General features: G+C 40.1%; 1 protein-coding gene across 1 annotated transcript in view; it reads left to right on the top strand.

Moving 5' to 3' along the window:
• Positions 1-15,814, top strand: part of Ap3b1 (adaptor related protein complex 3 subunit beta 1) — a 201,235-nt gene that overhangs the window by 124,468 nt on the left and 60,953 nt on the right. Inside the window, exons 21-22 of the mRNA XM_075976295.1 lie at positions 10,567-10,639; positions 12,283-12,389. Coding sequence (XP_075832410.1) covers positions 10,567-10,639; positions 12,283-12,389 — 180 coding nt within the window. The remainder of the gene's footprint in view (positions 1-10,566; positions 10,640-12,282; positions 12,390-15,814) is intronic.

Below are 15,814 nucleotides of genomic sequence, written 5' to 3'. Positions count from 1 at the left end.
AAGGTACGAGGTCACGCATGTGCTCTAACTGAAGGTACGAGGTCACGCATGCGCTGTAACTGAAGGTACGAGGTCACGCATGCGCTGTAACTGAAGGTACGAGGTCACGCTTGTGCTGTAACTGAAGGTACGAGGTCACGCATGTGCTGTAACTGAAGGTACGAGGTCACGCATGTGCTCTAACTGAAGGTACGAGGTCACGCATGCGCTGTAACTGAAGGTACGAGGTCACGCATGCGCTGTAACTGAAGGTACGAGGTCATGCATGCGCTGTAACTGAAGGTACGAGGTCACGCATGTGCTCTAACTGAAGGTACGAGGTCACGCATGCGCTGTAACTGAAGGTACGAGGTCACGCATGCGCTCTAACTGAAGGTACGAGGTCACGCATGTGCTCTAACTGAAGGTACGAGGTCACGCATGTGCTCTAACTGAAGGTACGAGGTCACGCATGTGCTCTAACTGAAGGTACGAGGTCACGCATGCGCTCTAACTGAAGGTACGAGGTCACGCATGCGCTGTAACTGAAGGTACGAGGTCACGCATGTGCTCTAACTGAAGGTACGAGGTCACGCATGCGCTGTAACTGAAGGTACGAGGTCACGCATGTGCTCTAACTGAAGGTACGAGGTCACGCATGTGCTCTAACTGAAGGTACGAGGTCACACATGTGCTCTAACTGAAGGTACGAGGTCACGCATGTGCTCTAACTGAAGGTACGAGGTCATGCATGTGCTCTAACTGAAGGTACGAGGTCACGCATGCGCTGTAACTGAATGATACATCTTCTTGGAACTTTTTCCATTTAAGAATAAATACTTTTGAGAGTTGAATGTTTTGTTAGAAAGCTAAGAAACTGAAGAAGACACTTTGAATACTGTCATGCTGTAGGATAATGGTTTTGTACACTGTAAAGATTTATCACTTGGATTGGTTTAATAAAACTCTGATTGGCCAGTAGCTAGGCAGGAAGAATAGGTGGGGCAACCAGACTAAGAGAATTCTGTGAAGAGGACAGGCAGAGACGCAGTCAGCAGCCAGACACAGAGGAAGTAAGATGAGAATGCTTCACTGAGTAAGGTACTAAGCCACGTGGCTAAACATAGATAAGAATTATGGGTTAATTTCTGTTGTAAGAGCTAGTCAGTAATAATCCTAAGCTAATAGACCAAACAGTTTATAATTAATATAAGCCTATGTGTGTTTCTCTGAGAGTGAACAGCTGTGGTACTGGGTGGGACAAAAGCTTCAGTCAACACTGTCACAACTAAAACTGGATAAATTATCTTCTTTCTTCTTGAGGCTTTGATTTTCCATAATCTTCCCTAATCATCCAATTCTACAAAGAAGTCAGAGCCACTTTTTTTTGCCTAAAAGCATTTGTATTTTTTATTTTAATATTTACTTATTATGTATACAATATTCTGTCTGTGTGTATGCTGCAGGCCAGAAGAGGGCACCAGACCCCATTACAGATGGTTATGAGCCACCATGTGGTTGCTGGGAATTGAACTCAGGACCTTTGGAAGAGCAGGCAATGCTCTTAACCTCTGAGCCATCTCTCCAGCCCTCAGAGCCACTTTTTATTCATCTGCTCATGAGATTTTTGGAGTAGACTGTTTCAAGATTGACTTTTTGCTAAAAGGAACATGAAAGGAAGCCTCAGAAATGGCACTGAGCACAGGACTACAAATAGAGATATATAAGATACTGATTCCAACATGATCTTTAAAAATATTTATTAATAAATGTGATTGATAACAAAATGTTTTCAAAGTTACACATTATTTTAGCAAGAGACATTTATTTTAGAGCAAATGCAAGAATAATTTGTGTATTTATGTATTTGAATTGAATGATTGTGATTGAACTTTTTGCCAGTTACTATGAAAATATGAAAGCTTAAATTGTAAATGAAGTTACTAGTATAAAATTCAGATCTGATATTAGATCTTAGATTTCTGATCTTAGATCTTCACCTCATTAGTGAAAATGATCACACAACTGTCTAGAAAGCCCGTGCAGCATCAGTGTGACCTCCTCTCTTTCCATGTGTCTAGAGTAGCCGTGCAGCGTCAGTGTGACCTCCTCTCTTTCCATGTGTCTAGAAAGCCCGTGCAGCATCAGTGTGACCTCCTCTCTTTCCATGTGTCTAGAGTAGCCGTGCAGTGTCAGTGTGACCTCCTCTCTTTCCATGTGTCTAGAGTAGCCGTGCAGCATCAGTGTGACCTCCTCTCTTTCCATGTGTCTAGAGTAGCCGTGCAGCGTCAGTGTGACCTCCTCTCTTTCCATGTGTCTAGAATAGCCATGCAGTGTCAGTGTGACCACATCCCTTTCCATGTGTCTAGAATAGCCATGCAGTGTCAGTGTGACCTCCTCTCTTTCCATGTGTCTAGAGTAGCCGTGCAGCGTCAGTGTGACCTCCTCTCTTTCCATGTGTCTAGAATAGTGGTGCAGTGTCAGTGTGACCACATCTTTTTCCATGTGTCTAGAATCGTGACAATCAAATGTCGCTATTCGATAAATTATGTTTCTTCCTAACCCCGTATTTAAAAAAGAATTTACTTGTTAACTCTGTGAATCTAAATTTTGAGTATGTTTTCTGAGTAACCAGAAATGAAAATGATTGCACTCAAGCAGGCCTTCCAAACCCATATTCATTGTTAAAAATAAGTATATTTAAAATGCTTCTAGTGTTTATCTTTTTTATTTTAAATATTCTTGCAAACGGTAAAACTTCCTTTAAAATTGAATTCTTACTTATATAACAGAATTTAAGTTTTCTGTTTTCAGAAATTCATAAAAACTTGTAGAGACTTTGAGTTATTAAATGTGGATTACTAAAACATGGTAGGTTCTCATATTCTCATTTTCTACTCTAAAAAACTTAAAATATAATTTTAAATAAAGAGCTTCAGATTCTGACAGTACAACCCAGAGAGGAAAATCAGTGTTTTATAAATGACAGATGTAATTACAGAAGGTTATTCTTACATGGTTTTATAAAATTGGAAAATTGTAGACTTTACTGCCTGTGTAGTGTTAGCAGCAAAGAGGACCCCAAAGTTAGTCATCCACTTTGTTTCCTCCTTGTTGAGGGCTTCAGTTAACAGCTGACAGCCCTTTTGTTTATTTACTTGTGTTTGCTTATTTCTTTGTTTTGTTTTTACATATCAACCAAAGATTCCCCTCCATCCTCTCCTCACAGCTGTCCCCCCCACCCCATCCACTCCTCCTCTGTTTCTCTTCAGATACAGGCGGGGCTCCAGTGGGTATCAGCCAGCCATGGTATATCAAGTTGCAGTAAGACTAGGCACCTCCTCCTATCAAGGCTGGAAGAAGCCATCCAGTAGGAGAGAAGGGTCCCAAAAGCAGGCAACAGAGTCAGAGACAGCCCCTGCTCCCACTGTTCCAGAGTCTCACAGGAAGAGCAGAATCCTGAGCCAGGCCTCTTGAGAAATTCAAGCTGTGTATTATTTTGTGCCTATGTTTTCCGTAGACCACACACATTGTCTATCTTAAAATGCCATTTTTTTGTCTGTATTAGGTGGAAAGATGAATGTTTGTGTTTATTTATTTATTTTTGCTTTTCTTTTACAATTGGACCAAAAATTCCCAGCCTTTTAGCCACCATATTTTTTATCTCCACTTTATTCTGAATGGCTTGAAGTATATACCATGTGATCATAAGTGTACCAATTTTTTTAATAATAGGTGACTTTCTAGTTGTGAAAAAGTCCCCGTTGCATCAGATGCTGTGACTTTTGCTCAAATTATGAGTAATGAGAGCAGATGGTGGCCACTTTGCCTTCATTCGGTGTGACAGTGTGGGCACTGGAGATTCCTGTCTTGACTCTGCAGGTTGAGTCATTCTTTCATCTGGACAATGCATTTGGGGGTGTACTGAGCATGAACATGAGACCTTGGAGATGCTTGAATATATGACTGTCAAAACAGTTAATTTTAGGGTGTTCCTGTTAGGTTAGAATGGAGTTTCTGTTGGCAGGTAGCACCTTCATGCTTCAGTCTCCTGGTCTATAAAGCAGATGCCAGTACCCACTTTGCTGCGTCAGTGTCTCTGGGGAAACAAATGCATAGGAGCACCCTGAAGTGCAGACCCTCACAGCAGTTTAATGCTGTTCAGCTGCGACCCCTGCTGAAAGGCCCCTGGCCTCCCTTTGGCTCTTGTCTCCTGCACTTGAAAGTGTATCTATTCTTAGTTATGGCCCTAACTTGTGTCTGCCTTCCTCAGATGACACTGCTGAGTCACCTTGAGCTCTGACTTCTTAGCTCAATCTCCATTTCCCACCTTTTCTATAAAAGCGTATCTCTGAGTAGGTGTTCTCTGTCCACTCAGCCAAGAAGAAGCCCTGCTTCCTCTTTAAGTTTAGTAAGACTCTAGGCCAACACAATAATCCAAATCAGACCAAATTAAAAGAAACCCAATTTAATGGATGCCAGTGCTCCTGGGTGGCCCTCTAAAAAAACACCACAGAGAAGGGGATGGAGAACCAGGGGGACCCTGAAGAACCGGAAAGAGTACTTGTTGGTTCTCTAGGGGGCAGTTTAAATAGCCTGTGAGAGTTCTCTTGACCCTCCCTGTGGAGATGTGATTGGTGGTCTTTCCCGGAGGTGGAGTTTGGCAACTCTTAGGGAAAGGGGCTTGAAATGGTGCTTTCTACCCAACATTCCAAAATGGATGCCAGGAGCTGGGGTGAAGTCCCCAACCAAACACCTCTGACCTCATTTTTGAGTGAGCTTCTACCTCCTCTGCACTTATAGGTTTTATCCACTAGTTTCACTTCTGCCGTCCAGCCCCCTTTAGTGGTTTCTGGCCTTGACAGGGGAGCCAGAAGAGGAGCACAGAGCCTCAAATCTGTCCTCCATTTCCTACACCTTAACCCAGTTACTTCTTAGTAACTTCACTTTCCGCAGACCCTGCTCCGCAGAGGAGGTCAGGATCCTTAAGTGTTTCATGCTTCTTTTTTAAACAGTATTGAAAAATTTGCATGTTTTGTAACTTCCTTTCCACAGTAATATTTCTCTGTTGCTCTTCTAGATATTCTTCCCAAATCTAGACCAAATACTTAGACCCTGCTGGAACTGCTGGATTTTTATCACCAGCAGAACCAGAAACGTGCTTACACAGGACCGGCAGTCTTCCCTCTGACTCCTTTACTTTATTCTACGTGTTTAGATTGTGCCAGGACCCCTAGAATTTCCATCTGATTTTTCCTATCTGTTTCTTCTTTTCCTCTTTTCACTGTCTAGATCAACTCTACTTCAGCCCTGTAATTCTTTGCTGTATTCACCTTAGCTGATGTTTTCCCAACCCCAGCTTCAGCACAGTGGCCAGGTCAAGCTGCGGTGATGTCCTGCCACCATTTGAGTTCAGTAAACTCCTCGGCCACCGTGTCTGAATCCCCCTCTCTCTTTTTAACTTACTTATATTCTTACCTAATACTCACATTTCTCTTATGAAACTATGTGCTCAGCTGTTTCTGAACCTTTGTTCATCTTTGTGCATTTCTCTTATTAAAGAAAGCAGGTGAGAAGGAAGTGGCCTCCTGTGCTCTTCACTTCTCCTACTGGACGGTAACTGCCGGGAACTGAAATGGTACTGTCCGGAGGGAGGGTGCCGTCCTGGATGATACTGCATTGTATCATCCAGGCCTTAGGACATGATCTTGTCTCAGATTTAATTACTTTATGGATGTACTTTTGTGTCCGAGAAGAGTTTGGAGTATCATCATCTCTACAAAATAATTCTTTTGTCCCAAGTAATGCCTATAACAAAATTGCCTTTTTAGATTTATTTTTATTTTGTATAGTGCTCACCTGCATGTAATGTGTGCATGTCCACACTGGCCATAAGAAGGAGTAGGAATTCCTGGGAACTGGAGTATCAGTCGCTTGTGAGCAGCTGTGTGGGACTGAACCCAGGTCCTCTGCAGGAACAGCCAGTGCTCTAAGTCCCTGAACCTTCTCCAGCCCCACAAAATCACCTTGAATAGTTCATATTTTAAGCACTTTTACATACTTTATACAATGTAAAGGAAAATATCTGGAAGATTAGAGAGAAGACTTAGCAATACAGACATTGTGTGAGGAAGTGATTCTCATTTGTATCTCTGCATCTTGGGCTTTTTTGGGTTTTTGTTTTTTTTGTTTTTTTTTTTTTGGTAACATAAGGTCATGACACATTAGTTGGGATCTCTGGTGTGTGCCTCAGCTCTTACAGATGGAGATATCAGTGAGTATCATGGTGATCTGAAGTCATGACTATAATGTACATGGTTATAATGAACGCATCTGTTTCTTTAGACACATTAACATTGTTTTGCCTGTGGAATTGTGTGGCGGCTCTGTGCATGCTGGCATGACTGCAGCGTATGTGTGTGCACATGTGTAGAAGCCAGAGGTTGATGTCAGTTATCTTCCTCAGTCATTTTCCACCTTAGTTTTTGAGACAAGACTTGTCACTGATCCTGTATTTCCTGTGTTTGGCTAGATTAGCTGTCCAGTGACCGACCACTGGCTTTTGGCCAGTGTCTGCCTCCTAAATGCTGCATTCCAGTCGAGGGTAGTGCCTGGCTTTTTATGTGAGTGCTAAGGATCAAAATTCAAGTCTTCATGCTTGCACAAGCAGCACTGCCTACCTGACAGATCACTCTAGTCCTGTGTTAACAATGGTAATTATATACAGCATACTTAAGGCCTAGTAGTCTATCAGTGTTATGTTTAATGTGAAGTATTTGGTGTTCTTGAGTGTAGCACTTAATAGATGTTAAGAATATTTTTGTGTCTGGGTCATGAGATTAATGTATGAACTAGCTGTAGAAAAGCACTGGAATCTGTATATGCCAGCGGTGTCTGAGATGGCCATATTTATATCAGGTCTTATGTGTCTTAGAACTTTTGCTGTCCCTCTGTGGGAGGTATTGTGACACTGATGAGCTCCTCTAGTGACCTCAGAACCCTGCAAATGCACCAATGGAACCATTTCAGGCTGATTTCTGTGCTTTGAGAAGGAAGGACTGTCTGCTCACGGGTGTTTACAGGGCTTGAAATCCTTAGCTTGTGTGACGATTGAATGTCGATTTTTATTATAAATATTCAAAGCTTTGTGTCTTTCAATGTTTAGTTCATACTTTAAATTCTCCAGGAAAGAAATTTCACTTGAGATTTTAAAACAAAGGGAAACCGTCAAGCAGGCGGTCCTGCATAAGGAAGCAGGCAGTTTTCTGCTGAGGAAGGGTTATTAGACCCCCTTGTATTGCTCATTAGCATTTATTTGCTCCAGATTTTTAGAGCAGTGGGTGTTTGGTAAACTTTTCTTACTGTTTATACAACCTCTGTGCAATAGAAGCATATCTGCTGCTTATCACGTCAGGTCTGTTATCTACTTAGCTTTTCTGCAATCGGTATGCAAATGGATGTTCATAATGCATGAAAAATCTTTACAGAGATATTGTTACATATTTTTGTTTGTCTTTAGGACTTAAGATCCTTTATTTTTAAATGAATATATTGACTAGAAGTTAGTTTCCTAACCTTGTGACTTTTCATTCCATTTTGAAAATGTTCCTGTCTTGAGGTGTATAATCGAATGCCATAGAAACAAGGTGGCGATTTGAAGGCAGCGAATTGATAAATAGATATTTTTTGCAGCAAGATCTTAAGATCAGTAACTGTTGTCCTTATAAAAGTCAAATACAGTCACTCAGCTGTTAAAAACCTAATCCTCTATTTAAGAAAAATATACAAAAACAAATTGTCTATCTTTCTGCTTGATCTCCTCTCAAGCAGTAACACAATGGAAACAGTGGGTGATCTGTCAGTGTGTTTGGTTTGTCAATGGTGGTTTTGTATAAATATTGGGAGGCTAAGAAATAAAATTCACACAGTAAAATATGATTTCATCTGCCTTTTCTCCGCAGCTCCGTGGCTCATGCCGCGGTGTGAAATCCTCATTTTACACACTTTGCAGGCGGAGCACATGAATTATGCATTGAGCAAGAAAAATCTCCTGCCTCAAGTCCTATATGTGTCTGCCCAGGTTCTGTCTCTATTACCAAGATGAATTGCAAATGGAGAAATGTTTGATGGGATAGGGCTCTTAACTTCTTTGTTTAGAATTCAGATTTTATTTTTATAGTAGACCCTTTAAGTATGAAAATGTTGTGAACTTACTATGGGTTTTTTAAAATGAAAAATGAAATATAATGTAGGAGAAGCATGCTTGCATATCATGAAGCATTTTATAGCTTTGATTCGGAATGCAAGGCTTTTCCAACGTGGTGGAAATGACCGTCACCTATTGCTAATGTCGTATTGCAGTCACTGCTTACTGTTCTTCTCAGAACGTCAATGGCATTCTGTCCTTTTTAGTGCCTGTTGTCTGTCTGTTCTAGGCTCTGGTAAGAGATGAACCCAGATTCACATATAGCTCTCCTCTGTGATGGTACACATTCTTGGTTGAGAAGTAGGGTGTAGATTTGCCTTCCTCTCTAACTTTATTTATTTATTTGTTTGATAGGTTTCTAATTTTCAGGTGGGGAACTTGCACTTTGATGAAGGCAGTCTTGTCATTGTAGCTGGTGGGAAGCTACACCCATTGTGTGCAACATGCTGATAACCTTTGAGTTTGGATTTTATTCAAGGGCAAAGTCCAGTAGTAATGGGCATTTTCATTCTGAATCTGCTTTCATTTACTTGTAACTGAAATTTCAGTCTCAAAACTAACATTTCTTTTCCTTTTCCTTCAGACTTGACAGGGGGCTGATGCTTTGTGTTTGCAGGAGGATAGAATTAAAACTCAACTAGAAGGAAACAATACTGTTTTTATTTCTTTTTTTAGTTGTAATCATTTTTGGCTTTAATGTGTATTTTTATATAATTCTTGGACAGTTCTCTGAATGCTAGCATGTAGAACTCAGTCATGTGAAAATGTTGTTTCCCAGGTGCTTTTCTAAGTGTGTGTCTGTCTGTCTCTGTAGTCTGTGTGTGCGTGTCTCTGTGTGTCTGTATATGTGCGCACACATGCACTCATGCTGAAGAAGCCACAAGAGGGTGAAGGATACCCCAGAGCTGGAATTCCAGGTGGTTGTGAACTGTTGGTGTGTGTGCTGGGACCCGAACTCAGGTCCTTTGTGAGAGCAGTGCACTGAGCCCTCGCTGCACCCCACCACCACAGCATCCTCTTATGTGAAGCTGGTGTTCATGTGTGTGCACAGTACTCAAGTGGGCCTTTGCTTCAGTGACACAATGATTTATGCTAATAAGTTTTAAATTCTGTTATTGGAGAGTGGGGACTTTGTCATTGTTGAGTACGGAATCTCATACACATTTAAAATTTGTATCTATTTGTTAAATGAATGAATGAACAAAAAGAAGTGAAAAAAAGTTTTATTTTGAATTTGAGAATTTTTTAAAAGAAAAGGTAGACAGATTAAGCAACATTGATACAGATAATGTCGTTTAACGCACTATTCTTTGTTGACCTTTTTTGTTTACTGTGCTATTCAGATGTTCTTAATTATGCACAGTGGGGCAGGTGTGTGTGTATGTGTGTGTGTGTGTGTGTGTGTGTACTCTGTGCGTGTAGATGTACATTTCCCTCTTTATGTGTATAGAAGCCAGAGATAAGCATCTAGTGTCTGTCTCAGTTACTCCCCACCCTCCAACCCTGAACTGTTTGAAACATTGTTTACACCAAAACTAATTAAACTTGAGTGGCTAGCCAGAAATCCTGCTGTCTCCACCTTCCCAACATCCATGACTCTGACATGGACATCAGGATCCCAGTTCAGGTCCTTAGGTTTTTACAGCAGGCGCTGTACAAACAGCCATTTCCCCGACCTAGTTATACCATTATATTAATTAAGACTGGTAGTCCTCGCATGAGCCATTGTATGCTCTCCATGGTGGGAAATCTCACAAACAGTGACTAAGCCAGTTTGCCCTGGAGGAACCCTAAATTTAGGTGGGTGTGTTTAAATATTTACTATCTATAAAATGCTTAGGAAAGTGAGCGAGTTGTTTTCCATACTAAAGAGCAAAAGCTGAAGGTAAAGCCCTCTGACGCAAGCTGGTATAGGAGTGCAGAGGATCTAGGTCACTGCCCCTGCAAACTCCTCTGAGCAGTCCAGCCTGTCCAAGCCTGAGGATATCAGCGCTAGCCGTGTATTGTTTGAATATTCCTTTTTCTTAAGCAAACCTGTTTAACTATTATTTCTAAGAATGTTTATTCACTTTCTAATAAGAAACACATTGTATTTTTATCTAACAAAAATGTGATTATTGCTTTTAAATTTTCTTCTAAAGGTCTTTTATAGTCCTTAAACACAAAGTATTTTAATTAGTAGTTTGTGTGATGAGTAAGAAATACAGTATGCTAGCACAGAAATTTTGGTTCAGGACTAAAGTGTTGGTGTCACCATACAGAAGTTTCAAGTGTGTTTTGTTTCTAAGAAGCAAAAGCATGCTTGTTTTGTAGTGGTAAGAACACTTCATGGCTTTCTTTAGACAAGATCTGAAATAAGTTGAAGTTTTGATATTTTACAGGCCAAAGAGAGAAAACCCCAGCAAGAAAGACATCCTCCCCCCAAAGACGTTTTCCTTCTAGATCTAGACGACTGTAAGTACCGGGACTTCCCTGTGTTCTGTACTCGGATAGTACCTCTCATGTCCATTGCCCAGATTTTAGAAGCATCTATTGTAAAGGTCAGAAAAGGTGGGAATTTTCCAGCCAGTGGTATCAGTGCCTTTTATTGATTCAGCATGTCAGTTCTGTGTCATGTGAGTAGAGCCACAAATGAAGTGTATTAGACCCATTCTACTCCAGTGATTTCTCCTTGCATTGCTAAATAATGATCCTGTCTCACAGCATCCACATTGTGAGATCCTGACTGTGGGAACTGACAGCTAACTAAGGAGGGAACAGAGAGTGGTTCAGGAAAGGCAGAACCATCTTCTACTCCAAAAAGTCTTAATTCAAACAAATATATTTCTAAGAATGCAGACACCTATAACTTTGCTAACCTAAGTATACATAGTCGCCACTCTTAAATTATTCAGTGTGGTGGGAGCTGGGTAGTGCTGTGAATTTTGTTGCAAGGTCGATTCTGTACTAGGAGAGTAGTTGGAAATAAGAGTTCATGAATGTTAAACTGCTTGCATTTCAGTATATTTTTCCTGTGTGGAGGGTGAGTTGTTTGGGGGTTACCTCATTTTGTCATAGATCCATTCTGTTTACATTGTCTATTGTAACAGCCACAGAAAATACTTCATAGAGAAAAATAGAAGTGTGTAATACATAAAAACACTTACTATAGAGAAATTGAACATGTTTGGCCATATTAGCAAAGATAATAAGGTTTGTTATGATCAGATGTTGCTGTGGTTGTTGAAGCAGAAGCAGGGTGTATGTCGCATTGATGGAACTAGAAGTTATGTTAAATAAGGTGGAATTGCACACAAGCCTTGTGTGTTTTGTTTCGGGTGGCATCTGGGTGGTAGGAGATCATGAGAGTAGACAGAATACTGCAGGAGGAAAAAAAGGGATGGGGGCAGGTAAGTGAAGGTAATATGATCGAAGCATATCATATGTCAATGAAAATGCCATAACAAAAGCCACTCGAGGTACATGATACTTTCCAGCACTCTGGAGGCAGAGGCAGGTGGACCTCAGTGAGTTCACGGCCAGCCTGGTCTACAGAATGAGTTTCAGGACAGCCAAGGTTGATGCACAGAGAAACCCTGTCTCAACCCCCCCCCCCCCCCCCCCGCCCCAAAAGTGTGACGCATCTGGAAATCACTATCTGTGTGTGTTTTAAACTTCTTTATTGAATCTTTGGGGGTATTACATCATTTATCCCAATTCTGTTCACCTCCTAGTCTCCCCATATTCCCCCATCCCTGTTGCCCCCTTCTGAAATCACTCTTTGTGCTATTCTTTACGTTAATGTGGAAAATGTGTCTTAACCACTTTATTTATGTGAAGTGCTGGATGATAAATGTTAAAGATACAAATTTTCAAAAACTATTGTTCAAGATATTTATACCTTGTTCTGATATTGGTTTGCCATTATGTTCTGAAAGCTCAGGCTAATCACTTTGTGACTTGATAATAACTTGACTAAATCAGAATATTAAATAGAGTTGTCATACATTCGTTAATCAAAGTAATTTAGTTAGATTTACTAACAAAATAAAATGTTGCTTTTATTAATATGAGTTAAATTTTCATGCACACTTGCTTATTTGGGCCTTTTCTTCCAGTTAACTCAGCGTCCACCCCAGTTGCCCTTCCTCCACCAGCCCTTTCTCCAAGCTTGGTAGCTGATCTTGAAGGTCTAAACTTGTCAGCTTCTTCATCAGTCATCAGTGTAAGTGATCATATGGTACATACCATCTCTCTCATGAAAAAACAAAGAATTAATATGAATTCGTAGTCTTCAGTAGATCCTCTTCTAACAAAAGTCTGATTTAGACCTTTTAATTTTGTAATTTTTAAATTTATCCAACTGTTATCTTCTCAACTTACTTCTGCTGACTAGTTACCTTTACTTATGATATGATGTGTACATTTTTTCACTGCCCTATGTCTGTAGCATAGAGGGATTCTTTGTCATGTCGAGGTAGTGTATAGACAAGGAGTGCCAGTCATCAGTGACGATGCAAAGTGTGATGCACACACTGACAAACACACACGCAGACACACATAGTGCATTGTTAAATAATTTCATTATGAGCACATAGACTGTGCCTACACGAAGGAAGACTTCTCTGCAGTCGAGGCTGAGAATAAAAGTCAATTATTGTGTATATTAACCCACAATTCTTCTGTTCTCACCACATGGCTACTAAAAGTTTACTATTATTTTTATTTTAAAATCCCTGGATCATGTTTCTCTTTGTGTTATCTTTACAGATTTATTTATATATGCTGGTATCTCAAAAAATTGTGTTATTTGGGGGGTATAACTTTAATGGGGTGAGAATTCTGCCTAACACAAAATAACATCGAAACTGTCAATCTGTCCATGTCTGAAGCTGCAATAATTTTTCTGTATGTTAGCATCTTATGTCCACCAACCTTTCACTTTGAGTCAGACATGATACCTAGGATGTATAGTCTGTTGCAATGACTGACCTTTTGTTGAGCTAGTCCAGTTGGTGAGCTTTGATGAGCAGACATATCTGGGAATTGATCTGTGGATTCAGTGGTCAGGGAGCTGCTATAGGTTGCATACTGCTGATCTGAGCTGCCTGGAAAACATGGAGCAGCTTCTATTGAAAGAGCCTTATATATCATTCCAGGGGTTTCCCCTTCAGTATAAACATGCGACACCAGTCTGGGCTATCTGTTCCTTCTTGGTGAGCTCATATAAAGCACTGTTGAAAACTAGTAAGCTGCACTAGTCTGTTCAAGTACAGAATGAGATTTTTCTCTTAGCCACTGAGAAATGAGTAAGTGGTGTTTTGGGTTGCAGGATGCTCTTCTTTCTAAAGGAAAGAACACATTAAAGCATATTTAAAAGGATTGGAAAGCATTGAAAATTGGCAGTGAAGTCTTTCATTTACTCAAGTAATAAATATTTATTGAGCATTTGTGTTAGCCTCTAAAGAGAAGTGGTGATCAGAAAATCTATAGTGAACCATTTAGGCTCCCAAAACTCACTGGGCTGTAAGGTAGGGTAGATAACAACCTGCACTTAGACACACCAGATGCACAGCGCACAAGTCTTTGTGACTGTTACAGTCTGGAAAATAGCACCTCTATACTTCTGTGTCCTGTGGTGATGGTGTCTTCCTGAATTGTGAGATTGCGTTAGAGCAGAGATTGGCACATTGCATCATTCAGTAAACTAACTCTCTCTGTCTCTCTGTCTCTGTTTCTGTCTCTCTCTCTCTCTCTCTCTCTCTCTCTCTCTCTCTCTCTCTCTGTCTGTCTCTCTCTCTCTCTCTCTCTCTCTCTCTCTCTCTCTCTGAGTGTGGGCATGCATATGACTTGAGAGCATACTTGCACAACTTTGTATGAGTGTTTTTTGTTCATTTGTATTTCTTCAGTTAAAATGAGGATGCATCCTCACACAATAGTTTCTCTGCATAGCTGCTTGCAGAGTTATCAGTTTTCACTCATTAATCTATGTGTGTGTGTATTTGTGTGTTTGTATTTTTCTATATTTAACTCATTTCATTTAATTCAGTGTATCCTTTGTTTGCGTGGTTTTGAGATTATTTGTTTTGTGACAAGTTCTCCTTCTGTAGCTCAGGCTGATCTTGAGCTGCCACTGCCTTACAAGACCTGGGATTATAACTGTACCATGCCCAGTCTTTCAGACAGTAGAACTATTTGGTACAAAAACGAGGAGGAGCACCAAGCCAGGCAAAACTCATTAGGCTTCATAGCAGAGGTTACCTTTAGGAGGGAGTTAAGTGTGTGTGTAAGGGGCATGTAGGAGCCCTGGGTACTGCTCACGTTCTGTCTTCTGATGGGTGCTTTTGTGTGGGTGTGTTCCATTTAGGAGGGAAAATCATTGAACAGCTGTGCACTTAAAACATGCTTTTCTGTGTGTATATTTTACTCTAGTAAAACATTTTTGAAGTAGACAGATGATAAAAATGGGTTATAAATTCAAGAGGAAGTACAGATGATAATGGATGGATGAAAATGTGCAGTCGTATTAATGAATAAATGTAAATCTAAAGAACCATTTTGCCTAGCATTAGCAAAATACTGCAAAATTCAATGTCTGTTGGTGAGGAGACAGTGAAATGGGCATTTTGTTACCAGCTCATTCACGATACATTAAGTACGTCCTTCCAGATGATATCATGTCTGCCCTTAGCAGAGTCATCAAAATACTTACTCTTCCACTCAGTAAACTGCTTGTGAGGAAATAATAAGAAATGCAGAGATTAATATGCATGTTTGTAAACCACCTTCTCTAATGACCCAATAATTAATGGTTATATAAAATATGACTAAAATAATTTAAGAAAATTTTTATAATCAATAAAATATGTTCTAATGTGAAGGGAAAAATACAGATCCAGTAGCATATATAGGCTCAGTTTTTGCAAAATTATACAGTGGTATAATTTTGGGAAAATAAAAGGCTGAAAAACCATATCATTATGTTAATTTTCTTAATTATGTTATTATGAATTTCTGTTTTGTATACTTTTCATATTTTAATTTAATCAAGCTGTAACACATATATTGTCCAAAACAGTACTTTTAAAGCAATCATGGAAAGGGCATCTGCAAATGATTAGGATGTTTGCAACATAGCTCACAGCTGTCTGTCTGTCTGTCTGGACTACCATGACTAGCTAGCTAACTGAGTGAGACTGTTGACAGTAGGACAGGCCTCCATGTTTGTTTTTGACTCTAGTATTCTAAGTGTATGTAAATCTAACAAGCAGTTTTGAAGCAGTAAAGGTAGTTACAGTGGGATCATAAAACAGGTTTGTAAAAACAAATAGATGAAACTTTTCTTTAGTATATGTATAGCTTTCTTGTCCATAGGTGGTTCTTTTTTTTAGCCCACTGAATTGTTTCCTTGCATATCTGGTGGATTTTGTTTCTTGCAGTCAACCAAAATATATGCACAGAAACCCAAAGAACAATTTTTCACACCAAATATTTTTCTAATGAAAAATCCCTGCAGACCTGGGCGTGATGGTTAAGTGGAATGCTGAAGCAGGGAAATTGCAATGTTTAAGGCTAGCCTAGACTACACAGTGAGACCCTATTTCAAAAAAGGGCGGGGTGGAGAGATGGCTCAGTGGTTAAGAGCAATGA

Source organism: Microtus pennsylvanicus, chromosome 6 (genome assembly GCF_037038515.1).
Source record: "Microtus pennsylvanicus isolate mMicPen1 chromosome 6, mMicPen1.hap1, whole genome shotgun sequence".
In the NCBI taxonomy this organism is placed as follows: domain Eukaryota; kingdom Metazoa; phylum Chordata; class Mammalia; order Rodentia; family Cricetidae; genus Microtus; species Microtus pennsylvanicus.
The sequence above is the reverse complement of the archived record's forward strand: the minus strand, read 5'-3'. Positions and strand labels throughout refer to the sequence as shown.